The 27416-nt window shown below is 43.7% G+C and overlaps 2 protein-coding genes across 2 annotated transcripts; both read left to right on the top strand.

Moving 5' to 3' along the window:
• Window positions 1-290: 290 nt before the first annotated feature.
• Window positions 291-26871, top strand: LOC138848203 (leucine-rich repeat-containing protein 37A3-like; the record flags this gene model as incomplete). Its single annotated transcript, XM_070067803.1, is given in 10 exon segments — window positions 291-359; window positions 3888-3959; window positions 6805-6876; window positions 7491-7571; window positions 14085-14156; window positions 14707-14781; window positions 22668-22786; window positions 24213-24490; window positions 24735-25096; window positions 25098-26871. Coding segments are annotated over 10 exon segments (2116 nt in total), but the record flags the coding sequence as incomplete, so codon positions are not given.
• Window positions 26221-26883, top strand: LOC138848201 (leucine-rich repeat-containing protein 37B-like; the record flags this gene model as incomplete). Its single annotated transcript, XM_070067800.1, has 1 exon — window positions 26221-26883. A coding segment is annotated over one exon (663 nt), but the record flags the coding sequence as incomplete, so codon positions are not given.
• Window positions 26884-27416: the final 533 nt, after the last annotated feature.

Here is a 27416-nt window from a genome sequence, read left to right as displayed (position 1 = left end):
TAATATTCAAAGTGATTGACTGTCTTTACTGTCAAAGAGACTGGACAGAGACGAAGTTAAGCTTCTGAGAGGATGCTTCATTGTTTATGTCAGTGGCCCCTCATTATTTATTGAGTGAGCAAACTGGGAAGCAGAGAGCTATGGAACATAAAAGCACTGGTATTTATTAGAAAGCTGATAATATTTCTGTATTTCAATACTCCCCCATGAGGGTGCCATGATTTTTTTCCTCATTCTGTTCATTCTTTTCCAACCCATTCAAGGATGTGAACTGTGTTCCTTTACAGAAATTTCCAAGGAAACTCGATTTCTTTCATTGATGAAAATGTATGGAAAGCATACCGCTGGGCTGAGACACTGTGAGTACACGCTCCCAAACATGAATACACAAAACTAACTGCATTGTAAGAGCTTTCTTGTTCTACTATTTTGAGGTCAGTATGTCAGAAAAAGTATTCCCTCTCCATGTCACAATCAACATCTGTTGATTATAATTCTATGGTTGTTTTAACAAGGCACAGAATTTGAAATAAGAAACTACTTCTATTTATTTGCATTTTATCAGTAATACCATTACATTCTTAGTAGATAAAAAGTGATAGGGATAGTGAAGACCTTCATTGTGTCCTAACTCCCTACCTATGAGGTAATAATTACTGCTCTGAGTTTGGCATATATCCTTCCAAAAAATTACCTACAAACATATTTACATAGAGCATAATAGTTGTGTTGTGTGGTTTCTTTCTTTTTTTAACCTAAATAGTAACATCCTGCAACTTGGTTCTTTCACTTCATGGTTTCTTCTGGATTTCTTTCCCTCCTAGTACTCAGTCAGTTACCCTATTCATTTAACTCCTGCATGATATTCTATAGTATGGATGGCCATTTCACAGTTTACTTAATAATCCCTCTATTGATGGATTTTCGATTATGTCCACTTCTCATGTATTGCTGCAAGGAAAATCCTTGTGCACACTTGTGAACATGGACAAGCATTTTGCAAAATAGAAGTCTAGAAAGAAAATGGGGCAGCTAGCATTGCGGCATAGTGGGAAAAGCCTCCACCAGCCATGCCAGCATCCCATATGGGCGCTGGTTTGAGTCCTGGCTGCTCCACTTCTGATCCAGATCTCTGATATGGCCTGGGAAAGCAGTGGAAGATGGCCCAAGTGCTTGGGACCCCGCACCCATGTGGGAGACCTTGAAGAAGCTCCTGGCTCCTGGCTCCTGGCTTCGGATCAGCACAGCTCTGGCCATTGTGGCCAACTGGGGAGTGAGCCAGTGGATTGAAGACCTCTCTCTCTCTCTCTGCCTCTCTCTCTCTCTCTCTCTCTGCCTCTCCTTCTCTCTGTGTGTAACTTGACTTTCAAATAAATAAATAAATCTCAAAAAAAAAAAGAGAATGAAAATGGATGAAGACTACGGAAATAGGAAATTTTAATTGCCCTCAGAAAAGCTGTGCACACTTACTTACACTCCAGCTAACAGAATATAAGAACATTCATTTCCCTTCATCCTTTTTAAAAAGATGTATTTGTTTACTTGAACTATGGGAGTGGGGGGAGGGGGAGATGGAGCGAGAGCAAATGAGAGAGTGAGAGAAAGAGAGAATCTTCCATCCACTGCTTTATTCCCCAAATGCCCAAAACAGCCATGGCTGGGCCAGGCCAAAGCTAAGATCTAATACTTGATTCTGGGTCTCCCACAGGGATGACGAGGAATCAAGCACTTGGGCCATCATCTGCTGCCTCCTAGGTGCACTAGCAGGCATCTGGCTCAGAAGCAGAGGGCCCAAGACTTTAACCAGGCTCTCCAATATGGAATTTACGCTTCTCAAGTGACGGCTTAGCCTGCTATGCCCCAACACTGACTCTTCCCTTCACCTTTTCACCTCGGGATGCTCTTTGTCTTTTTGCTAATGTGACTGGCAAATAAAAGGGTTCCCAGCTGAATCTGGATTTCTCTGATTACTCATAAATTTAAATGTCTTTATATACTTATTGAACATCTATGTTTCGTTGAGGTTTTGTCCACTGTCCATTTGTTGAATTATCTTTTCCTTACTGATTTTTGAAAGGAATCAGTTTAGACTCCCAATTTTGGGGGAGAATACTTAACATTCAAAGTAATTAACTAAAAATAAAAATCTATCATGTCACCTAGGCCAGTGAACTAGAAATTTTGAAGTGCTGAGTGTAACATAATAAAAAAAAGGAATTAATTGACATTTTTCACGACAGTTTGCGTGTTATATCACTGGGACAACTTGTACAGACATCATAAATTATTTCTGAATACAAACAAGACATATAACAGACAAAGGAGAAGGGTTATGATCACTTTAAGATAAATTTTCCCAGGGCCTGTGCAGTGCTGCAGTAGTGCAGTGGGCTAAGCTGCTACTTGCGGCGCTGGTATCCTGTACGGGCACCAGTTCTAGTCCCAGCTGCTCCACTTTAAATCCAACTCTCTGCTATGGCCTGAGAATGCAGTAGAGGATGGCCCAAGCACTTAGGTCTGTGCACCCATGTAGGAGACCCCAAAGAGGCTCATGGATCCTGGCTCCTGGCTTCCAATTGGCCCAGCTACAGCCATTGCAGCCATTTGGGGAGTGAACCAGTGGAGAGAAGACCTTTCTGTCTCTCCTTCTCTCCATCTGTAATTATAACTCTGAAACAAATAAATAAAATCTTTTTTAAAAAAGATAAAAGTTTCCCCTTAGCCTACTATCTCATTTCTGATGGGAAAATGCTAGAATCAGGCAGTTGTGACTTTTAATTTATGATGTTTCTTAAATACAATACACGCAGTTTGTATATATTTTGGTTATGCTTCATTTAAAGATGTCCCAAACTTGTAAGAAAAATCAAAGTCAGGGCTGGCACTGTGGCATAGTAGGTAAAGCCACCACCCACAGTGCCAGCATCCCATATGGGTGCCGGTTCGAGTCTCAGCTGCTCCACTTCCGATCCAGCTCTTTGCTATGGCCTGGGAAAGCAGTGGAAGATGGCCCAAGTCCTTGGGCCCCTGCACCCACATGGGAAGACCTGGAGGAAGCTCCTGGCTCCTCATTAGCACAGCTCCAGCCTTTGTGGCCAATTGGGGAGTGAACCAGCGGATGGAAGACCTTCCTCTCCCCTCTCCCCTCTCCCTTCTCCCCTCTCCTTCTCTCTGTGTGTAACTCTGACTTTCAAATAAATAAATAAATCTTTGGAAAAAGGAAAAATCAGAGTCATCTGACACAAAAGTAAATAACACTAGTTTCCTCTGAAGAGTGAAGACGGGAGTTGGAAAGGCTAAGGGATAAAGGGAAGGGGAAGAAAATTTAATTTTTCTTATTTGAGAGGCAAAGGCAGCATGCTATCATACACTGTTCACTCCCCAGATGCCTGTAGTGGTGAGACTGGGTCAGTCAAACTCAGGAACCTCAAACTCAGTCTTGTTCTCCTACATAGATGGCAGGGATTTAAATACTCAGCCATCATTACTGCCTCCCTGGTCAACCTTAACTTGTAGCCCCGGCATACCTCAAACATGGGGCTTCGGTAGTAGGGCTTGGGGAAAAAACAGAAGGAAATGGCAGTTCTGCCAATCTTGGTGCCTCCCAGTGTTAGGTTCTAACAGGGACATTGTGACCTACAGAGCAGACATTACATTTATGATTTGGTGGGAAGGACGGATAGGTGTATAGAGATGGACAAAAAAGGGAGAGTGGGAAAAATGGTTTAAATTAAAATACAACAGACATTGCCACCCTAGAAGTAAATTAGAATCTGGGTATTTAAACAGCACCATTACCAAAGTTTCCTCTACATACAGAGTTAGTCCTATGAAGCAAACAGCTGCAGTTGTCATTTTGATTCAGAAGTACCTCTTTCATTTTCCAGAATCCTCAGTGAAAATGACTTGACTGAATTACATAAGGACTCATTTGAAGGCCTGCTGTCCCTCCAACACTTGTAAGTCAGTTAATCATACTTATTTATGAGATTTTAGTTACATTATCTAGAAAACAAATATGGGTCCCAGCTGGATAATCTCCAAGGTTTCTTCTGGAAGTCTACACTGTAGGGTCTCATATCTCTAACATGGAATACCTACTATGTGCTTTGTGGTTTTTTTTTTTTTGACAGGCAGAGTGGACAGTGAGAGAGAGAGAGAGAGACAGAGAGCAAGGTCTTCCTTTGCCATTGGTTCACCCTCCAATGGCCGCCGCGGCCAGTGCGCTGCGGCCGGAGCACCGCGCTGATCCGATGGCAGGAGCCAGGTGCTTCTCCTGGTCTCCCATGGGGTGCAGGGCTCAAGTAGCTGGGCCATCCTCCACTGCACTCCCTGGCCACAGCAGAGATGGCCTGGAGGAGGGGCAACCAGGACAGAATCCGGCGCCCAGGCCAGGACTAGAACCCGGTGTGCCGGCGCCGCAAGGCGGAGGATTAGCCTAGTGAGCCGCGGATTATATTTGTATTTAATTTACAAGCAATGGATGAAATTGGATCCAAGGTCTGTCTTCATACAGGTCCTAAGTTAAGAATGAGTTTTATATTTATAAAGGACTGTAAAGAGAAACAAAGAAACAAGAAAATACAACAGAGACAATATGTGGCCGACCAAGTCTCAAACATTTATCATCTGGCCTTTACAAACAAGGTTTGAACAAGTTGGTTTAATACAACAAAGGGAAGAAAACATAAACCAACAACATTAATTTGAATGCCATCAACTGAAAGTTGTTAGATGATCTAATCTTGAATAAGTTAACCTTTAGCCATTAAGTGACTTGCTAAACAGGTAAATTATATAAACAATATTATCAAGAATACTAAGCTACCAAGAGAACAGATTTGGCATTAATGATTTCCATTAAGGAACTATTATACCCATGTTGGAAATAGATAATTAAAACAATAGCTACATAGTATTGGGAAGTGTACATCATTAATCCTTATTAGGCTAATTACTGGGCCTCTTCAGCAAATAGATTCTTGTCTCAAAAGTACAAGGCTTAAGGAACATAGCATGTGATACTCACAACACTCCTTTGAATGATGATCAGAACTTCTAGGCCATACGGGGACAACCACATCTGCATGGTTCCTCTTGAGCACCTTTCCCATCTGGGCTCCGGAACCTTGCAAACATGGTTTGGAGAAAAACAAATGAGACTACTGCTGGTAGAATAGGCCCTTCATTGTTTCTGCTGGAAAATCCTTTGTAGCCTAATTAGTTTATGCTAGTGTATGTATTCACTTCATTTTCAAAATGCCAATCAATTGTCTAAAGCTGAAAGAGAAAGCCAAACACTTTGCCTAGTACTGGAGACACATAAATGAGTAAGACAGGATCCCACCTTCCCAAGAGCTCACAATCTTGCAGGGGAAACAAATACACAAGCTCAAACCAATACCCAATAAGCACTATGTAGCTGACAGAGTGCTGCAGAGGGACCAGGGAATAATAAAACCACACTGCTTTTTAAAAATTCACTTTTCCTTCTTCTACCTACTCAACCATTCCTTCATTTAATAAACACCTGAGTCTATTTCCATGAGTCAGTTTTAAACATAGTGGGCAATGTAGATGAGCAAGGCCAAATCCATGCTTTCAAGAAGTTTATGCTCTGGGGAAATGGAAGGCACAAGTAACGATATCAAAAGAAATGGATATAGAGTCCAGACGAGGGAGAAGACTTTGGGCTGGGTCAGGGACGATGGAACCAGGGAGCAATGCCAGTTGAACAGGACTTCCAAGGAGGCAGTGGGCATCATCAGACGTCTTGGAGAGAATATCGTGGGAGAAAGGGAAAACATGGAAGCTTCTGAGGCACAGAGATGCAGGGAAAGCTGGAGGGTGAAGCCAGGTCTTCCAGGCCTTTGAATGCTGAGCAAGAGTCACCACGGGGAACCATGCTGTCACAGCAGTGCTCTAAAACAGACTTGAGCTTGCACCACAGTTACCTGGGGCTCTGAACCCTACCCCCACAGTAACTGCCTGAGTCGGTCTAGAACAGGGCTGAGAATCTGCCTCTTCTGTAAGCACCTAGTGATGTTGGCCTCGGAGAGTCACTTAGGGCAAGTCCCACTGGTGACTGCGCGTGGGACAGGTGAGAGAAGGAGATTCTAGAGATGGAGCCACCAACAGATGAGTTGCAGGTGAAAAGTGAGGGTCAAATTGTAATCAGTGGAAGTAAGAGTCCTCTACCACCAAGAGTGTTTTCAAGTGGGAATCCAGTGTCGTGCTGTTTTCTGACGGTTCTATCATGGCTTTCATGGACTATCAAGCAACAAGCAACAAATAAATTTCCTTTAGTATGACAGAAAGTGTAATTCTGAATCAGTTCAAAATAATGAATTAATTAGAGAACCAATTTCATTTCAAATGATTCAAAAGGGCATCTTTTTTTCTGGTATTGAATGAAGTTAGAAAACTAGGACTAAACCAGGAAAGATGTGAAAATGTGAGTATTCTTTGGAATATTAGACATCAAAAATGGAGATGACAGCTTTGCTCCTTGTTTCAAATGGATGAAGACTATGAAAGTTCATCTAATCAATTCTGCACTCAGGAAAGTTTACCACCACAATCTATCAAGATCTATAGTTGTGTATGTCATTGATGAAGGTTCTAACAGTGAGACTATTAGGAGAGGTTGTAAGAAGGGGTAGTATCTCCAGAGGGTCAAATACAAGTCCAAAGCTTTACAGTTTAGGTAAAAACTGCATATCCAACATTATCAAATGCAAATTTTATTATCCCCACTGACTATATAGGTAATAGCTAACCAAGGCAATGTTTTCCTTTTCCTAGAGATTTATCCTGCAATAAAATAGAGTTTATCGAAAGACGTGCATTTGAGTCACTCCCTTTTTTGCAGTCTATGTAAGTTACAATTTCATCACATTTGGAATTTTAATAAATCTTCACTGTTCACCTTGAAATAGGGTTAAGATTCTACTTTACATTTGTAGTAGAAGGTTGCTAAAATTCTGTAACAGGTCCTTTTCCTCTCTAGCAAAAATACTATCAGGTACAAAAGTCAGAGTGAATCCCACAGAGCAGGGCTTCTCAGCCAACATGATTTTGCATTCAGGTAACAGCTTGCAGCCCTGCACGTGCTGCTGACACTGCGTGAGCTAAGCCCAGCCTGCTGTTAAGCCACTTACTATGTACAGGACAAACCTCCACAAGAAAAGCATTATCGAGTCCAAAATGTCAATAGCATTCAAGTTGTGCAACTCTGTTCCAGAGAAGTAAAGATCACACAGTACAAGTATGTCATGTAATATGAAAATAATATGATGAAATTTAATGTAAATGTGCAAGTATAATTCAGAAACCAAATCTTCCAGTACCAGTAAATTCTTTAGTGTGTAGATAAAATGTGGAAGTATTGTTTCATCTATAAAAATTAGAATCACTCCTGAAAGAAGAGTATTCTGAAAATATTTCTTTTTTTCTTCTTCATTCTCTTTCACTCGTGTCTTTTTTTGTAGAAATCTTGGTTGCAATTTACTGACAGAACTGAGCTTTGGGACATTTCAGGCGTGGCATGGAATGCAGTTTTTGCACAATGTGTAAGTGCAATAGATGATGAATACATATTTAAAAACCATTTGTGTATAAAAATGGTATATAGTTATGCTTATCTGGGTATTAAGCCCTGTATATAAACTCTGCAAAGAAGGTCTTCATTTCCATTTTTTTTTCCAAAAATCTAACACAAAGTACTCTGGGAGAAAAAGGTTCTGGTGCTTTCTCAGGGTTACCTGCTTTTAAATCCTAATGCAAAAATAATTCCTGGGACCCAGCCAAAGGGCACATCTCTCCCCATCACCCACCCAGATCATAAGCTTTTTCCAAAATGTATTTAGCTCTCAATTTATAATTTATAAATTATCTGTGGATACTAATAACTTTTGAAATAGGAAGAAGTGGCATATATGTTAAACTGTAGTGTTAAAAAAATAAGAAAATACACTGCTCTAGCCTAATCCCACATATTTTGTCCTGACTAAACTGCAACAGAAAGTGAGTTTTATTCACTTTCAACTCAACAATTCTGTGATGTTCAATGGCCCAAGGGAATTTTAGATTCAAGATACAGATTCTCCACTAAACCTGATGTTGAAAGACTATCCACCTGTTCTGTGGTTCAGAATCCCAGCCAAACACAATTCATTCTGGTTATGAGGGAAGGTTTTAGGATGTGTTGGGGATGGACCAACAGTGCCTGCAGATCTTGAGGAAGAACACTGAGAGTCTGTTTTTACTTCACCCACACACCGGGAGCTGGTTCCTGGAGCCCCAACACCAAGTGGTTTTGGTAGCATCAGTAAAAATGGCCTCAACATATATCATTCCATTAGATTCCCTCCTAAGGGGCCGAGTTCCAGTACAGTTTTCTGTAGACAACACAGGGAGAAAATCTGTGGAATCACAGTGGATGAAAAGTAATGAATTCATTTAAGAACATTCACTGAGTGCCAGGCCCACCGAGTGCCAGGTGCTGTATTAAGTGCTGGGGGTACAAACTGGAGCAGGACAGAAGCTTTGTCTCCAGAGACTTTCATGCCAGCAGGGGGAAGTTGGACATTGATGGGAAAATGAGTGACAGCCATGCTAGCATCTGTGCAGCAAGGCCAGAGAGATGAGCTGAAAAAGTAGGAGCAGAGCTAGGGATGGCGCACAGTGCACGAGGCACCAGTTCATTTATCTCAAGTTTCTGTGTCCATCTTAAGCCAAAGAAAAAAAGCATTTGCTTCATGGTGATGCAAAAACCAGAGCTAGCTGGTATTGGAAACTAATCCTCTTATCATGCGATCTGAACATATCTAACTCATGGTTGCTTCAAAAATTGGCACAATGGCTGTAATACACCAAGTGTGTGTTGGGAGCGGGTCTCCTTTATTTGGGGACATATTCTTTTATTAGACAAAGCTAATCTGCTTCAAGGAAACTTTTGCTATCCCCGTTGCCCCAGGAAGACACCAGTGATCTTATGACCAAAGATGAGGGTTTTTAAAGTGAAAACAATGCTGTTCACTGCATTACAGAGTCCAGAAAAGAGTGCCAGCTGAGCTGGATTCATCATGAACTGGAGCCTAAGCTTCAAGGCTTTACGCTTGCACGTGCCCCTTCCAAGGTCCTGGGAGGGGCTGGAGCAATTTTTATATTCATAATTCTGCATGTTTCATTATAAGGGATTCCCCAAATTAGGTTAGGCTCATGCTCAGCAAAATCTGCATTCACCCTTACTTTGCATGTACTACATGCAGCCCAGTAAACATTCTTCTGAATGAAGTCTCTGTGTAAAACAGCAGTGTGGTAGGATCAATCTATTGTGAATATGAAATCTACCTCAAAGACATGCCAAGAGCTTACCAGTGACATAACATTCTTTGAATAGTAATACTCATCAAATCTTTCAGTGAAATCAGAAATGAAATATATTATGGAAAATCAGCAGTAATTGATAATTCTAAACATTAAGTATACTTTATTTCTTCTGCTTCATTCATTTATGTCGCTCCCCCTCTTCGTGGAGGAACGACACAGGACCCTGCGTTGTTCTTTCGTCTGCTCGGCCCTCCCCAGGTTTGCTGCTGGTTCTTCCCGGGTTGGCTACCGTCCCTTCCACCTCCGTGGAAGGGCGGTTCCCCCTGCCGCTTTCCCCACTTCTGCGGGGGAGCGGCACACCGCCGGCCGGCTCTCTCGGGGGCTGCACAGGTGTTCCTTCAGATAGATGTTCCTGGTGCATGTTGTCTCTCTCCTCCTTTATAGTCCTCTTCCACCAATCCCAACTCGGCTACCCACACGCCGAGTACGCTGCTCTCCTCCAATCAGGAGCAGCTCCTGCAGCTTGTCAAGTTGGTGAAAGGCAGCTGGGTAGAAGCTGTTTGCTCCTCTCCCAGCGCCATATTGTGGGAGAGCAGATGCATAGAATAAGTCTTAATTCCAGTAACTTAGTCTAGTCCGAGTTGCTCCCAGTTGCTCCCCACACATGTACATTAAGTCTTAACTCATTGGCTTCTTTCTAAAAATTGTTTTAGTCACTTCATTGGTCCTCACAAAACAAGTTTCATAGTTTAGTAGTGGAAGGACTCTAGAGTGTAGAGAGGGGCTCCCTTATCCAGACAGAGCACATCCACATGCTCACTCGTCTGTTACTCACAAGCACTGTGGGTGACTAGGAGGAGAGTCCAGGCTTTCTCCCTCCTCAGATATTCGCCCCACTGTTGACACTGTAGGTGAGCTGGGTGTGGTCGTACACTGAAGGTCAGCCATGGGCATAGCCTCCTTCAGGCAAGCTGTGGATACACCTGCATTTGCACACTGCTGGCACAGTCCTCCCTCTGTGGTGTGTCCTGGAATCCAAACAGCATCTCCCCAAACTCAGAGAGAGGCATAAACCTTACAGATGAAGAGAACAACTCAGGTCTGCCCTTTGGGGGTGTTTTGTAAGGGTTCACAAGTTTTCACATTGTCACTTCCTGCAACTATTACACTTTTCTTCTCATAATCTTTTCATCTGCACCATATTCTCATCTGTGTAGCAAGAGGTCTTCTTTTCTCTTAAGGTAATTCTTCCTCTGCACCGTATGCTTCTCTTAAAGTATTCTCTTCATTGGCTTTAGGGTTTTTTTGTTCTTTTACTTTTTTCTTTAAGATTTATTCATTTATTTGAAAATCAGAGACACGGCTGGTGCTGTGGCACAGCAGATTAAAGCCCTGGCCTGAAGCGCCAGCATCCCATATAGGTGCCGGTTTGAGACCTGGATGCTCCACTTCCAATCCAGCTCTCTGCTATGGCCTGGGAAAGCAGTGGAAGATGGCCCAAGATTCTGACAGCTCACTGGGATGCACTTTGGAGGAGCTCAGCTTCATTCTGCATGCTCATCTCCATTCATTTTCTTTTTTCTTTTTTTTTTTTTACAGGCAGAGTGGACAGTGAGAGAGAGAGACAGAGAGAAAGGTCTTCCTTTGCCGTTGGTTCACCCTCCAATGGCCGCCGCGGCCAGCGCGCTGTGGCCGGCGCACCGCGCTGATCCGGTGGCAGGAGCCAGGAGCCAGGTGCTTTTCCTGGTCTCTCATGGGGTGCAGGGCCCAAGCACCTGGGCCATCCTCCACTGCACTCCCTGGCCACAGCAGAGAGCTGGCCTGGAAGAGGGGCAACCGGGACAGAATCCGGCGCCCCGACCGGGACTAGAACCCGGTGTGCCGGCGCCGCTAGGTGGAGGATTAGCCTAGTGAGCCATGGCGCCGGCCCTCATCTCCATTCATTTTCATTCTCTCTCTCTCTCTCTCTCTCTCCCCCCCTCCCTCCCTCCTTCCCTCCCTCTGTCCCTCTGTCCCTCTATCCCTCTCCCTCACTCTCTCTGATACTGGGCATACAGGCTATTTTTTTTTTGGAGAGTTTGAGGTTTTTTTTGTTGTTGTTGCTCATTTTACACATACTTCTCTTTTCTTATTATAATTCCTGATTTGGTTCAAATGTAGACAAAATAACTTAGACAAAGTTCAAACATTATCCAACATTCACATGGTTACATATGACTGTGAGTATGCAAGTAATACATCTCATAATTTTAAAAAATTTTGAGAAGCAACAAATTAAAAATAAAATTAATCCACAATCCAAAAACCTAAACCCAAATATTGCTAAGACATCAGTCTATTCCTAAAGCAGATGTTTCTTTTTTTTAACTTTTATTTAATAAATATACATTTCCAATGTACAACTTCTGGATTATAGTGGCTTTTTCCCCCCATAACCTCCCTCCCACCTGCAGTCATCCCATCTCCCATTCCCTTTCTCATCCCATTCTTCATCAAGATTCATTCTCAATTATCTTTATATACAGAAGATCAACTTAGTATATACTAAGTAAAGATTTCAGCAGTTCGCACCCACACAGAAACACAAAGTATAAAGTATTGTTTGAGTACTAGTTATACCATTAATTCACATAGTACCACACATTAAGGACAGAGATCCTACATGGGGAGTAAGTGCACAGTGACTCCTGTTGTTGATTTAACAATTGACACTCTTATTTATGACGTCAGTTATCACCCGAGGCTCTTGTCATAAGCTGCCAAGCCTATTTTTAAGGCTACCACTGAGCTTGCCAGGGAGGAACTGTCTAGGGCAAGTTAAATACACGAAACCCACACAAATCTCACTATTCTTAGAGAAAGTCAGCCAATTTTCTTGAGTAAATGCCCCACAGGTTGCTGCAAGCCTTTGGTTAAATTTCCAGAATTATCAAAAACTTGATTCTGACCACTTTTACCATTTTGTTGTTCCCTTTATGAAGGGATAAATTTTCAGATGTTCTCACTCCACTGTTTACATAGGTTTCCACTGATGTCACCTACAACATGCTTTTAAATCTCTAGTCTCAATGACTCTGAGCTAAATATCTAATCGTGGGATAAGATTAGGGAAAAGGAATAAAAAGAGAAACTAATTTTCATGAGCGCTATCCTGAGAAGGTTGATGAAATTTTCAAAGTACTTCTATATTTAGTCATCTCAAGCTTCAGATTAAAGTGACAAATATTTGGACCCTTTTCTGCACACATATTAGACACAGTCTGGGGCAGGACTGAGCTCCAGCTCCAGCTTTGCTTCTTACAAGTGCAGTGACCTACAACAAGTTACACAGCCTCTGTGACTCAGCACAATATATATCACAATAGGCTACTGGGGTACAATACCTATCACAGAGGTTATTGGGAACATCCAGTGTTGAATGCTGAACACAGATGCTTGGCAGCCCAATCAATATCATCTGTAAGAATTATTATTTTCACAGTCTGTAACAGTACAGTACGTTTTTGAGTAGAGTTAAACTAAAGGCAGTTTTTTTTTTTTTTACCTGTTTTTGTTTTTGTTTGCTTGCTTTAAAAACTTTAAAAATCTATTACAGCATTTAGGAATGAAATTTCCCACAACACGAATTTATTCATTGTATTGGTATGGAAACAAAATGTGATTTCTTTACTCAACAAATATTTATTAACCATGCAGTAAATTTCAGGCACTATGCCACACACAGGCATAACAAAGACAATAACATATGTTCCCTGCCCTCAAGGGGCTAACAGGCCAGGAGACTGACAGGCCAACAAGCAACGTAACAAAGACTGTGATGTGATGTGATGTGATGCAATGTGACGTGATGTGATGTGATGATCAGTGTGATGTGATGTGACATGATGATGTGATGTGATGTGATGTGATGTGATGTGATGTGATGTGATGTGACGTGATGATGTGGTGTGATGTGATGTGATGTGATGTGATGATGTGTGATGCGAAATGAGAACACCAGTGGAAGAACGTGACAAGAGTATGGCTTTGACGTGGGTTCTTTTTCCATCAACTAAATGAATTAAGTCATGGCTTGTTTAAAATTTCTAAAGATGAAAGGCAAGCACCTTGAATTATGGAGAACACAGGATTAGTGTTTCCTACACAAAAAAGGGCTTCCCTATCAGTGTGGTCACTTCTATACATCTTTCTTTTTTAAGACACAGACAGCTCCCGTCCACTAGTTCACTTCCCAAATACCTGCAATGGCTCGGGCGAGGCTAGGCCAGGCCCAGGCTGAAGCTGGAAACCAGAAACCAGTCCACGTCTCCAAGTAGGCAGCAAAGAATCAACCAATTGAGCCATCACCACTGCCTCCCAGGGTCTGCATTAACAGGAAGTTGCAATTAGAAGCTGGAACTGGGAATCAAACCCAGGCATCTGATTTGAGACGTAGGTATCCCAATCTGGGTGTTAAGTGCTAGGCAAAACACTGGCTCCACTTCTAAGGCTTTTCACCTAAAAAGTTCTTTTGCATACTTTTTGTTTATTATGCATTTTTTTGTATCTTTTCTCTTTCTCTTCTCCATTCATCCTCTAAGAGACATAGGTAGTTCCCAAAGAACAAGTGCTTTTTGAATTCTAAGGGTGATTTATAAGTACACAGAAAGTAATTTTAAGCCTAAAATGTCTACACAAAAAAGAATATAATTTCTCATACAATCTTGTGCTTATTGAAAGGCCAATAACTTTAATTCCATTGCCTTTTTCAGAAATCTCAATCGTAATCCTCTGACAAATGTTGAAGATTCGTATCTTTTTAAACTGCCAGCATTAAAATATCTGTAAGTATTAAACTAATTCTTTTTTATTTTCATCAAACATTAAATATTTGAGATTGAGGCTAAAAAGTCATGATTTTAAATTAGGTTACTGAAAAAAAATAAATTAGGTTACTGAAAAAAAGTTATTGACTGAGGCAAGAACTGAGAAAGAATTTATCATGGGAAAGACAGCTGGCAGAGGGAGACAGTGTTACATGCAAATACATGTTAGGAATACCATCTATCCCAAGCAAAGAGGTATAGATGTAAATTTTTAAAGAAAAAAATAAGAATTAAAAGAGGTCAATGTAGTATAAAATGAAAAATAAGACAATGGCAGAAAAAGGTGTAGGTTCCACTCTTCAATGCCAAGGTCATTAATCTGATGATGCAAATAGTAAAGTCATTTCAACCAGGGCTTTCTGGAACTGTCTCCATGACAAACTCTTGAGCTGTCTTGCTTTATAGAGAAGCCAAAACTGATGTAACCACATCTTCCTGAAACAACCTTTTTAAAGACAGATCTTTTTATTGAGGTCCATACCATGAATGTTTGGGCTTTCTCCTTCAGAGACTTGGGAACAACACAAGTACCACTTACCACAGTTGAGAACATCCTCATGATGACTCTTCAATTGGAAAACCTGTAAGTTATCTTTTTCTTAGGTTTATTTCCATGTAAGTCTGTAGACGTGTTTTCTTAAGTCAGGCTTATGGAGGTATAATTTTTATGTATTTCAATTCACACTGTAAAGTTTGCTGAGTTTTGGCAAACACGTGGTTATGTAACCACCACCAAATTCCTGATGTAGAACATTTCTATCAACCCAAAAAGGTCCCTCATGGTCCTTTCCAATCAATCGTCTCCTCCCATCCCCAGACCCAGGCCCTGCAAACCACTCATCCTGTTTCTATTCTTGTAGTTTTTCCTTCCACAGTGTCTTATAAGCAAAATCATGTAGTAAGTGTAGCCTCTTGTGTCTGGCTCCTTTACTCAGCATAATCCTTTAGAGATTAAACTACTATTCATGTTGCTGCCTCTACCTATTGCTAAGTAATATTCCAATTGTGTAGTTACACCAGTTTATCCATTTCATCAGCTTATAGAACTGTGTTTTCCAACTTTTTGCAATTATAAATAAAGCCACTAACAGCACTCACATGGAGGTCTGTGAGTGGATATGTGTCTTCATTTCTTTGGTGTAAAGATCTAGGGGTAGGACAGTTCATTACCTACTAAGTGTATATTGAACTGTTTAACACACAGCTAAACTGTTTGCCAAGTAGCTGCTGCAGTCTGCACTCTCACCAACAATGTTCGAGAGTGGCACTTGCAACATGTGTTGTCCCAGTCCTCAGATTTCAACTTTTTTAACAAACATTTAGAAACTGGACATTGTGGCACAGCATTAAGATACCACTTGGGGGGCCAGCACCATGGCTTACTTGGCTAATCCTCCACCTGTGGCACCGGCATCCCATATGGGCACCAGGTTCTAGTCCCAGCTGCTGCTCTTCCAATCTAGCTCTCTGCTGTGGCCCGGGAAGGCAGTGGAGGATGGCCCAAGTGCTTGGACCCTGCACCCGCATGGGAGACCAGGAGGAAGCACCTGGCTCCTGGCTTCAGTTCGGCGCAGCTCCGGCGGTAGCGGCCATTTGGGGGGTGATTGGGAGGTGAACCAATGGAAGGAAGACCTTTCTCTATGTCTCTCCCTCTCACTGTCTGACTCTACATGTCAAATAAATAAATAAATAAATAAATAAGATACCACTTGGGATGCCTACATCCCGTATCAGAGTGCCAAGTTTGAGTCCCAGCTACTCTGCTTCCAGCTAATGTGCACCCTGGGAGGTAGCTGATGGTAACTCAAGTATTCTGGTCTCTGCCACCCATGTAGGAGACCCACACATTGAGACCTATGTCCTTGGCATAGTCCTGGCCCAACCCTGGCTGTTATCAGCATTTGGGGAAGTGAACCAGCAGATGGAAGGTCAATCAATCAATCTCTTTCTCTCTCTCTCTCTCTCTCTCTCTCTCTCTCTCGTTCTTTCAAATAAGTTAAAAAATAAAACTTTTTTTAATGTAGCTCTTCTGCCAGTAGATAAATAGTGGAATCTCTATATGTTTTTTTAGTATTTAAAAATAGTTACTAGAGAGTCAATCAGTTCTCTCACCAAATGCCACCAAGACCAGCATTGGGCTGAAGCTGGAATTGACAGCTGGGAATTCAACCCAGATCTCCCATGTAGGTAGCAGGAACCCCAGTTACTCAACCAAAGAAAGGCAGAAGAACTATATTAGCAGGAAGCTGGAATCAGGAACCAGAGAGAAGAATCAAATGCAAGTGCTCAAATGCGGGACTCAGTCATCCTAACGCTGGCACCTTGGGTACACTCACTGCAGTTTAAACTTAGACTTCTCTAATAACTGACGATACTGTTGTGCAAATATCTTTACCAAGTGTCTATTCAAATCTGTTCCCATGTAGTAATTTGATGGTAATCTTAGGGAGTTTTAAGAGTGTTTTATATGCTCTGGGTATGAGTACTTTCTCTCAGATGTATGTTTAGTAAATATCTTCTCTCTGGTTGTGAGTTATCATTTCACTCTACTAAGTGTACCTTCTGAAGAGTAGAAGTTAATTTTTTTTAATGTTGATGAGCCTATAGCAACTTTTATCTTGTATGGTTTGTCCTTTTATTGTGCCTTTCCTGAAAAAAATCTTTCAAATAACCCATTGTCTAATCTAAAGTTACAGAGATTTTCTCCTGTTTTCTTGTAGAAACTGTAGAGTTACATTTAGGTCCATGATCCTTTCTAGTTAATTTTCATGCAGAGTTTGAAGTATCTCAAGTTTTGAAGTTTTAAAAAGGATTTCCTTAGAGCCCTATTCTGACATTTTACCATAAACTCACTGCAACTTCCATTGTGACCTCCCCCCTGCCAATTGGACAAGCTAAACAGAAACTATGATAAGGCTAGTTGAGCGGACTCCACAAGATAAGAATGGGGAAAGGCCTCTCACAGCATACCCTGCCCTAATCACTTCTGTCAGATCACCTCCTTGACTAACTTTCCCACATCATCAAGTCCACTGGTTTCTGCTCTAGCCTCCTCTTCCTCAACCTTGGGCAGCATCTGCCACAGTGGATCCTCCCAGGTCAGTGAGAGGCCTTCCTCTCCAAAGAGTCAAAGCTCTCATCATCAACAAGCTTTCTCAGTTAGCCAAGGCTGTGGTGTTCTAGCTGCTTTTTTCATACTTGACCATCAGTGGACAGGAAAAGTGCTAGCATTTTCTGGAGCCATGTGCAACCAAGGCTATAAAAACCTGAAAGCAATTGTTACACTGGAGTTCATTATTGGAAGTCCTCAGGAGTTTAGACAAAGCAGGCCAGCTCACTTGTGTCGTGACTCATAAGCGATGGTCCTTAATGCATTCTTAAAGACTTACTTATTTATTCGAAAGGCAGAAATACATGTAGGGTTTTTTTTTTTTGCCAGAGTGTTTTGGCTTTCCATGCCTGTAATACTCTCATGGGCTTTTCAGCTAGATCCGTGTGCCTTAAGGGCTGATTCTGAGGCCAGAGTGCTGTTTAGGACATCTGCCATTCTATAGGTCTGCTGTGTATCTCACTTCCCATGCTGGATCGTTCTCTCCCTTTTTTATTCTATCAGCTAGTATTTGCAGACACTAGTCTTGTTTATGTGCTCCCTTTGGCTCTTAGTCCTATCATTATGCTCAATTTGAACAGAAATTGATCACCGGAACTAGTGAGATGGCATTGGTACATGCCACCTTGATGGGATTGAATTGGAATCCCCTGGTATGTTTCTATGTGGGTGCAAACTGTTGAAATCTTTACTTAATATATGCTAAACTGATCTTCTGTATATAAAGAGAATTGAAAATGAATCTTGATGTGAATGGAAGGGGGGAGGGAGAGGGAAAGGGGAGGGTTGCGGGTGGGAGGGAAGTTATGGGGGGGGAGCCATTGTAATCCATAAGCTGTACTTTGGAAATTTATATTCATTAAATAAAAGTTAAAAAAAAGAAGAAAAAAGAAATGCAGAAATACAGAGAGAGAGAAAGATCTTCCATCTGCTGGTTCCTAGCTCAAAAGACCACAACAGCCAGGGCTTGGCCAGGCCAAAGTCAGGAGTCGGAGCTTATTCTGAATCATGTGGGAGCAGGAGCCCAAGCACTTGGACCATCCTCTGCTGCTTTCCCAAGTGCATTAGCAGGGAGCTGGACCAGAAGCGGAGCAGCTGGGACTTGAACCAGTGCCTATAAGGGATGCTGACACTGCAGGTGAAGGCTTAACCTGCTACAGCACAGCGCTGGCCCCTTTATTGCATATTAATGTGCAATGGTCTTTAATACTTAAATATTATCTAGTAAGAATAAGTTATACCTCAGGTCATTAGCAATTTCAAAAGATTTTCCAATATTTTTTAAAATTTTATTTATTTATTTGACAGATAAGAGTTATAGACAGTGAGAGAGAGACACAGAGAAAAAAGCCTTCCGATGGTTCACTCCCCAAATGGCCACAATGGCTGGAGCTGCACTGATCGAAGCCAGGAGCCAGGTGCTTCTTTCCAGTCTCCCATGCGGGTGCAGGGCCCAAGGACTTGGGCCATCTTCCACTGCTTTCCCAGGCCATAGCAGAGAGCTGGATCAAAAGCAGAGCAGCTGGCACTAGAACCAGCGCCCATATGAGATGCCGGTGCTGCAGGTGAAGGATTAACCTACTGCACCATGGTGCCGGCCCCAGATTTGCCAATATTTTTGAAAATAATGATTTGGGGCCCAGCGCTGTGGTATAGTGGGCTGTCTCCACCTGCGGTGCCAGCATCCCATATGGGCACCAGATCCAGTCCTGGCTTCTCCTTTTCTGATCCATCTCTCTGCTATGGCCTGGGAAAGCAGTAGATGACCTAAGTGCTTGAGCTTCTGCACCTGCATGGGAGACCCGGAAGAAGCTCCTGGCTCCTGGCTTCAGATTGGCCCAGCTCTGGCCATTGAGGCCATTTGGGACGTGAACCAGCTTAAGATGGAAGATCTTTGTCTCTGTCTCTCCCTTTCTGTGTTTGTAACTCTACCTCTCAAGTAAATAAAAATCTTCTAAAAAATAAATATTTTATCACTGACATCATCCCTAGTGCATCCATTTTAGTAAGCAGCAAAACTACAACATTCTCTATGCAAGATGCAGTGTTCCTGCCAGAAATGGTCCCTAGTGGGGCTGGTGTTGTGGCATAAGGTGAAGTTGTCTGTGATGCTGGCATCCCATATGGGAGTGCCAGTTCAAGTCCCAGCTGCTCCACTTCCCATCCAGCTCCTTGCTAATGAACCTGGGAAAGCAGCACAGGATGACCAAAGTGCTTGACCCCCTGCCACCCAGGAGAGACCTGAATATAGTTCCTGGCTCCTGGATCCTGGCTCCTGACTTCAACCCAGCCCAACCCCAGCTGCGGTGGCCATTTGGGGCATGAACCAGTGGCTGGAAGATTTATTCACGTTCATTCTTTCTCTCTCTCTCCCTCCCTCTCCCTCTCCCTCCACTCATTCTCTCTCTCTCCTGCACCCAACCATCACTCTGCCTTTCAAATAAATAAAACTTTTTAAAAAAAATCTTAGCCACTCAAAAAAATAAATGTTCCCTGGTGATTATATTCAGTATTGGTCTTAGAAGGATAAATTGAGGTGCATGCTGTAAAACAACTGATTTGAATGCCTCAAAAATCCCAATGCCATGAAACACTGCAAAAAAGGAACAGTTCTAAACTGAAGAAAATTAAAGAGCCATGAAAATAAAATGCAGTGCCTGATTTAAAAGTAGCCAAGACATGTTTGGGACAACTGAGAGCACCTGCATGTGGACCACAATAGACGGTGATGTTAATGTTAAAGCTGACTGGGTGATAATAGTGTTGTGGATATGCAGGAGAATGCCTTTGTTCTTAGGAGACGCAGACTTCAGGTTTAGCAAGAAAAGGTCATCATATCTACAGCTCATTCTCAAATGGTTTGTCCAAGAAGTGCATAGAGACACACACGTGGAAAGTGAATGTGGCAAAATGTTAGCAACAGTTGAATCTAAGTGAGAGAACATGTAAACTCATGACACCAATCTTTCGGATATTTTTGTAGGCTTGAAAATTTTCAAAATACGAAGTTAGGGGTAGAAAGGACTTAACGAAAATTTCCTGTTAGAATTGAAGTCTAGTAAAACACTAGCTTAGCATTCTGAGTGCATTCTTTCTTTTTTTTTTTGTTTTGTTTTGTTTTTAACTTTTATTTAATGAATATAAATTTCCAAAGTACGATTTATGGATTACAATGGCTTCCCCCCCATACCGTCCCTCCCACCCACAACCCTCCCCTTTCCCACTCCCTCTCCCCTTCCATTCACATCAAGATTCATTTTCGAATATCTTAATATACAGAAGATCAGCTTAGTATACATTAAGTAAGGATTTCAGCAGTTTGCTCCCACACAGAAACATAAAGTGAAAAATAATAGATGATTTTTTTAAATGATGATGAAATCAGATCAGACCTATTGTCATGTTTAATCCCAGTGAGAGTCAAGTTGGGAGTTGATAATTTCTTTTTTTTTTCTTTCTATATGAAGCTTTCCCTGGACCCAAAGAAGTAACATTAGTCATCTGTAACAACTCAACCATTGGTTATTCTATTGGTTAGAAAGAGCCTGGCCCACTACGTGTAACCTACCATAGTTTATCTATTCACCTATTTGTGAACACTTAGGTTGTTCCAATTTGGGGGTATTAGAAATGAAGCTGTTTGCACTTACCCCCCCTGTAGGAACTCTGTCCTTAATGAGCTGTACTATGAGAATTAACTGCAAAACTTGTTCTCAAACAGTACTTTTTATGTTGTGGGGTGGGGGGTTGGTGCAAAGTGTTGAAATCTTTACTTAGTATAGAGTTGCTCTTTTGTATATAAAGTCAATCAAAAGTGAATCTTAATGAAGAATGGGATGGGAGAGGGAGTAGGAGGTAGGACGGGAGTGGGGGTGGGAGGGCAGGTATGGAGGAAAAAACACTATATTCCTAAAGTTGTACCTATGAAATTGGCATTCATTACATAAAAGCTTTAAAAAATAAAACAAATAAAAATTAAACTGTTTACGATGGCAGGCATTTGGTGCAGCCGTTAAGCCACTACCTGGGATACTCCAATCCCACATCAGAATGCCTGGATCCAAGTCCCGGCTCTGCTCCACCCTAGCTTCCTGCTAACATGTACCCTGGAAGGCAGTGGGTGATGCCCCAAGGACTTGAGTTCTTGCTCCTCACATGGAAAACCAAACTAGTTTCTGAGCTCCTGGCTTTGGCCTGGCCCAGCCCTGCATGTCGCAGACATTTGGGGAGTAAACTACCTAATGAAAACATGTGGTCGGCACCGTGGCTCAATAGGCTAATCTTCCGCCTTGCGGCGCTGGCACACTGGGTTCTAGTCCCGGTCCGGGCGCCGGATTCTGTCCCGGTTGCCCCTCTTCCAGGCCAGCTCTCTGGTATGGCCCGGGAGTGCAGTGGAGGATGGCCCAAGTCCTTGGGCCCTGCACCCGCATGGGAGACCAGGAAAAGCACCTGGCTTCTGGCTTTGGATCAGCGCGATGTGCCGGCCACGGCGGCCATTGGAGGGTGAACCAATGGCAAAAGGAAGACCTTTCTCTCTGTTTCTGTCTCTCACTGTCCACTCTGCCTGTCAAAAAGAAAAAAAAAAGAAAAGATGTGTTTGTGTGTGTTTCTCTCTCTTCCTTCCACAGAAACTTTCGAAATGATACATTTGAAAAAAAAATATAATGAAAATAGACTGACAGTTTCTTAAAAACACACACCTACCATAAGTTGCAGTCTTTCCATTTCTGGGTATTTAGGGAAGCACCACCTGACACATCCCAGGGCACTCCCTGGCAGGAAACAGGGATCAGAAATGGAGCCAGGCACTCCAGAAGTGGATGTGCTTGTCCCAAGCAGCATCTTCATGGCTGGGCTAAACACCTGCCTGGTCAAATTACTTTCACTCACCCATCAGTGAGCGAGTGTTCCTTTTTCTCCACATCTTTTCCAACAATTACTGCAGTCAGTCATTTTTCTGGGACCAGAGTAGTTTCTAATAGTGAACACTTCCAACAGGGATGGAGAAGAGTACTCCAGAGGTTGGGGGAAGTCCTCCTGTGCACTCCCAACCCACAATGAGACTTGTGAACTGGAAGGAGACACCCCTGAGTCAAACGACAGATCCATGGTGCCCAATGCTCACCCTGTTGACTTTATTTTGGATACACCACACCCACTTCCATGCCTATGCCTCCTTGGGCCACCTCTCCCTCCTTCCTTTATTCTCATATTCAAGACCAACAATTGGCCACCAGGCTCCTACCCAAATGTCCTGGCCACATACCTCAAGAACTCCTTTGCTGGCACCTTGGCTCACCTGTTTGACCCACCCAAGGAACCCCTTTACAGGTAACTTAATTCTCTGTCTCTACTCATAGGATCTTACCCAGCCATATGGCCTGCTGCCTCTGCCAATTTAAACATACTATCGAGGTTGTCTGCAACACCGTCAAGCTTCACTGTGACAATGAATGCCTGCCAAATACGACACATTGCCGTGAGTCGGAACTTCCTGAGGATCTTTTTTTTAATATTTATTTGTTTGAAATTTCTTATTTTAAAATTTTAGGGTCAAGTTTAAAGTAACAATGGAATTAATTGCTGAATTTTTATTCATTCATTCAGATTTAAACTCCCTAAATTGCTACACTGCTCCCTTGCTGAAAGTCAGGTTCGCAATCACTGCTATGTAATTTAATAACATAGTTACTGCTATGTAATTTACATATGCACAAAGGATCATGGAAATGCGGTGGAAGGGGAAGGAAGCAATGTTGGGAACCACACACGTGGTGTTCTGTGCTCTTGGGTGCTTTGCTTTTCAATGATAACTCATTTGCACACAGTCTATAAACTGGTTTTCTATGTGTTGGGCCTCAAGGGCCCTCTGTCTTATAGAACAGGTCTACAGTGCTCACCGCGGTTGTTTGTTTTTGCACTTGTATAAAAGAGTACAAGTGATGCTGTTTTATTTGGAGCCAGGGAGTTTCTGGTTCCATAACCAGAAATGGCTGCCTGACTCCTCTGATGGAGTCGGAAGGCTCCTCCATGCACTTGTAGACTGTCCAACTCTGAACCTGCTCTGAGTCTCACGCTTTTCTATCCACAGAACACTCGGGTACTTTTAAGTATCCTTCTGTAGATGAGGGTTATTACCACTGATGTCATGACTTCCAAAATGTGACCGCTTTCTTCCTTAGACAGCTTGAATTCAGATCTCAGTCAGGGATCTGAGGCATTAGCACAGTGATAACTGTATACCCATCTACACAGTGTTGCTCACCTTCCAGACCAGTTTCCTACCAATTATATTATTCCCTTCGTCTCAAGAGGTGAGAAGGACAAGCATTGTTAATCTCCCTTTACAAGGGTGGGAAAGAACACACTGAGGTGAGGAGCAAGGCCCCTTGGCTTGACCACCTCTGCCCTCACTCCCCTTACATGCCTATCTCTTGCCATGGACACCTGTGATGGTAGCAAGAACACAGGGCCACAGGGAGGGAGGGAGGGAAGGAGGAAGCCTGTGCTCCCTCAGCATGAGGCAGGACTGTAGAATGATGTGGCTGAGAAGCAGGGGCAGAGCCACAGAAGGGGCAGCTGGGTGGGGCCATTTGTCCTCCAGCCTTATTCTAAGCCTGGAGTGGTTGGTCATTGGAAACCAATGAAATAATACTGATCATAGTTACTGCTTTTTAACACTGCGAACTCTTTGAATGCCACTCTCAAAAATATCTTTTTCTCCTTTGTTGTTGCCATTTTATAGGTTTGAGTTTGGTTTTACTTTTCTCTCTAAAGTCTCAATGGTACCCCAAATATTGGATTTGACTCCTAATTTAATTGATCAGAGTGTAGGGCTGTGGACTGACATAAAGCTGTCCCATCAGTCTTCTGTGCCTAAAAGCAGTCTCTTCTTTTTTTGACAGTTGAAGAAGCATCTATAGGGAACCCAAAGGGGGCATTCATGAAGATATTGCAAGCCCGGAAGAACAACACCAGCAAGCAGCTGACTATTGAGCCAGGGAACTCAGTATCAGAGAGAAACAGTGTGGACTTCCCAGGCCGCATGAGTGAACAGCGGGACCTCAACGATGAAAGTGATGTTATTACTGCACTGAATTATATATTGCCTTATTTCTCAGAGGAAAATCTACAAAATGTAGAATCAACATTATTACCATTCATTACACTGCTTTTTTCAAATGTGCAAGATAGAGATAAGTCCCTGAGCTACGTGAAAACCCACATAAGAAGGCCCTCTCATCCTTACAGAAATAAGTTGAGAAAGCTCTATTTTCTGGAGAATTTGTTACATGAAGTAATTCAAGAAAAAAATCGATAAGGTTAAGAAGGAAGAAAAGGCCATGCTTATGCAGCCTATCCTGTTAGGTCATCAATTTAACCCTCAAATCCTCCAAAAGAAATCAGAAACTGCCCCGTCACAGGAGAACAGCCTGGCAACCATGCCAAGTGTGGGGTACAGGCTGCAGAGAGTGAAAAAAGTCATCAAGGGGCCAAAGGGCTTACGGGAAAGGCACCTCCAGGAGATGAGGAAGAGCCTCGGGAGGAGACGGGGCACCTGGCCCTTTGCGGAGAGCATTGGGGGAAGAAGGCTTGGGAGAGCAGGCTCCAGGGAGCTGAAGGAGCTTCAAGTGGCTCAGAGGCCCAGGCAGGTGGCCGGAAACTCCTTGCACACGGAGCCCTTGCTCACAAAGGAACGTGAGGCTGCAGCCTCCTCTTTCCTGAAGAAACACATCCTGGGCAGGCCTTCTACCTCCCCTGCAAAATCTCTCTCTGAGATCAACAACAAAGGAGGACTTAACCTACACCATTTTTGTCTTAGAAGATGCCAATGCTAGAGCCAAAAATAAGGCGGCAGGGAAACCAATCTGGCATTCCAGACAGAATTACCGCTTTCATAAAACTTGCTCTCACCTGGTCCTCCGAACCCCCAAGGCCAAACTGAGTCGGAAGTTCAGAAGGAAAAATTCCCTCAACAGGCTGACGGCTGGGAAGAGGCCTCCGTTCCCTGCACTGCGGAGTCTCATAAACTCCCCCTCCGGAGAGGCTTTCTCATCCCCTGGAGGCCTGCATTCTCAGGGGAGTCCTCCTCTGAGAGAACCTTCTATAGAAGACACTAGGGAGGAAAACCATTCCGGAGGGCGTGTTTTCGAAGAAAATGTTTTGACAGAAAACACCACTGCACATGAAGAAACGCTCCCTGGCGACAAAATGCACACAGATCCTTCAGCTACAGATTCTGCTGGGACCGAGTTCGACCTAATGCCGACTGTGGACCAAACCAAGGAAACACAGTGGGAATACCCCAGCGAGGGCACTGAAGCCCCCACCACGCCCGCAGGCTTCACCTACCCCGTGATGCTGTCCCAGGGGCAACAGTTTGAAATTCAGCTGAATCAGCAGCTACAGTCCCTCATCCCCAACACTGACGTGAGAAGGCTCATTTCTCACGTCATCCGCACTCTGAAAATGGACTGCTCTGAGGCCCAGGTGCAACTGCCCTGTGCCAAGCTCATCTCCAAAACAGGCATCCTGATGAAGCTCCTCAGTGAGCAGCAGGAAGAAAAGATAGCCAAGAAAGAATGGGACACAGAGCAGTGGAGGACCGAGACCTATATCAATGAGAGTACAGAAGCCCCGAGTGGACAGAAAGAGCAGGAGTCGAGTAAGGTGAGGACAGGAGACCTGCACTTTCCCATCACTTAGGAGACCCCACGCGGGAAGACCAGGGGCTCCCAGTCCAGATCCCTTGGCTCTCTGAGCCCTGGTCTTCCCACTCCTTGAATGTCCCACCTGAATCGCCTGACTCGCTCACACCCATGGCAGACCCTGGCGGCTTTGATGACCTGGGGTCTTCTGCTCCCTCCCGGGTGCTGGCCTCGCCTCAAGAGTCCACTGTGAGTTTGCTTCCTTTTTCTGGAACTGCCCCCAGAGCCAGAACAGCTTGCTGGTCCTGGTCCGTACCAGTATTTCAATAGGTTTCCTCAACAACAGAGGCTACCAGAGGCGATTCCCGTGCTAGACGGGGATCAGGATCAGCCTCCGGCTCTGCCTCCTCGACTGGAAGGAAATGCTCACCAGTCATTGGAAGCACTCGTTCCACCTCTAGACAGTCAGAGTTCACAAGGAAACAAGTTGATTGTTTCACCCCTGACCCCCAAGAAAGATCTAGCTCGGCGTCGACGGCTTCCTAAGGTTGGTGTTGGAACTCCAGACAAAGCGGCCAAGCTTCAGGGTCAAAATCAAGTTTTGCCGGCTGACTATGGGGTCTATCCTGGTGGTTTTCCTACAGAATCCCAGGAGAACCCAGGAGAACCTGCACAGCCCTCTGAGCAGGCTGAACCATCTCAATTCCTGATGGAAGGCCAGACTCAAAATCCAGAGACTCAGGAGCCCATCCAATCCTCCTCTGCACAGCAAGAAGAACAAGTTCCGCCTCCACAGCCCGTTGAACCAGATGAACTTTCTTCACCCCAGCAAGAGGGCCCAGGTGCAGACCTGCAGCAGCCCGAGGAAGAAGCATCTCCGTTGCAGCAGGAGGCCCCCGCTCAGAATCCATTTGCTACTGAGAAGTAGTAGGTCAGGCATCAGTGAATCACAATCTTAACACTCCATCCTCACCTCAGATTGTAGCTCTCCAAGCAAACTTCCCCAGCGTCACACTGAAACCTGCAGACACGGAGCTGACAGAAGCCTCAGGGGTAGGTGAGGAAGTTCAGTCTACTCCAAGCACGGAGCAGGCTCCAGCTCAGCCTCTGGGGCATGCTGAGGGAGTGGGACTCCCCTCAGCCCAACAAGAGGCCCCAGTGCAGACTCCGGAATTCCCTGGGAGGGTGGAATCTTGGACTCAAGAGGGTCTAGCTCAGACCTCAGATCTCCCTGAGGAGACTGGACCTTTCTCTACCCAAAACGATGCCACAGCTCAGCCCTCAGAGTATGCTGAGGAAGTCAGCCCATCTGTAGGCCAGCAGGGGGCCCCAGCTCAGCCTCCAGGCCTGCCTGTGAACACTGAATATTCCTCCAGCAATCAGGAGCAGCCTGCTCAGCCTTCTGAGTCTCCAGAGATCGAACCTTCTAGAAGCCAACTGGAAGCCCCGGAGAAGCCTTCG

The sequence above is a fragment of the Oryctolagus cuniculus genome, unplaced genomic scaffold (assembly GCF_964237555.1).
Source record: "Oryctolagus cuniculus unplaced genomic scaffold, mOryCun1.1 SCAFFOLD_177, whole genome shotgun sequence".
NCBI lineage: Eukaryota > Metazoa > Chordata > Mammalia > Lagomorpha > Leporidae > Oryctolagus > Oryctolagus cuniculus.
Note: the sequence above shows the minus strand (reverse complement) of the source record. Positions and strands in the feature narration are given on the sequence as shown.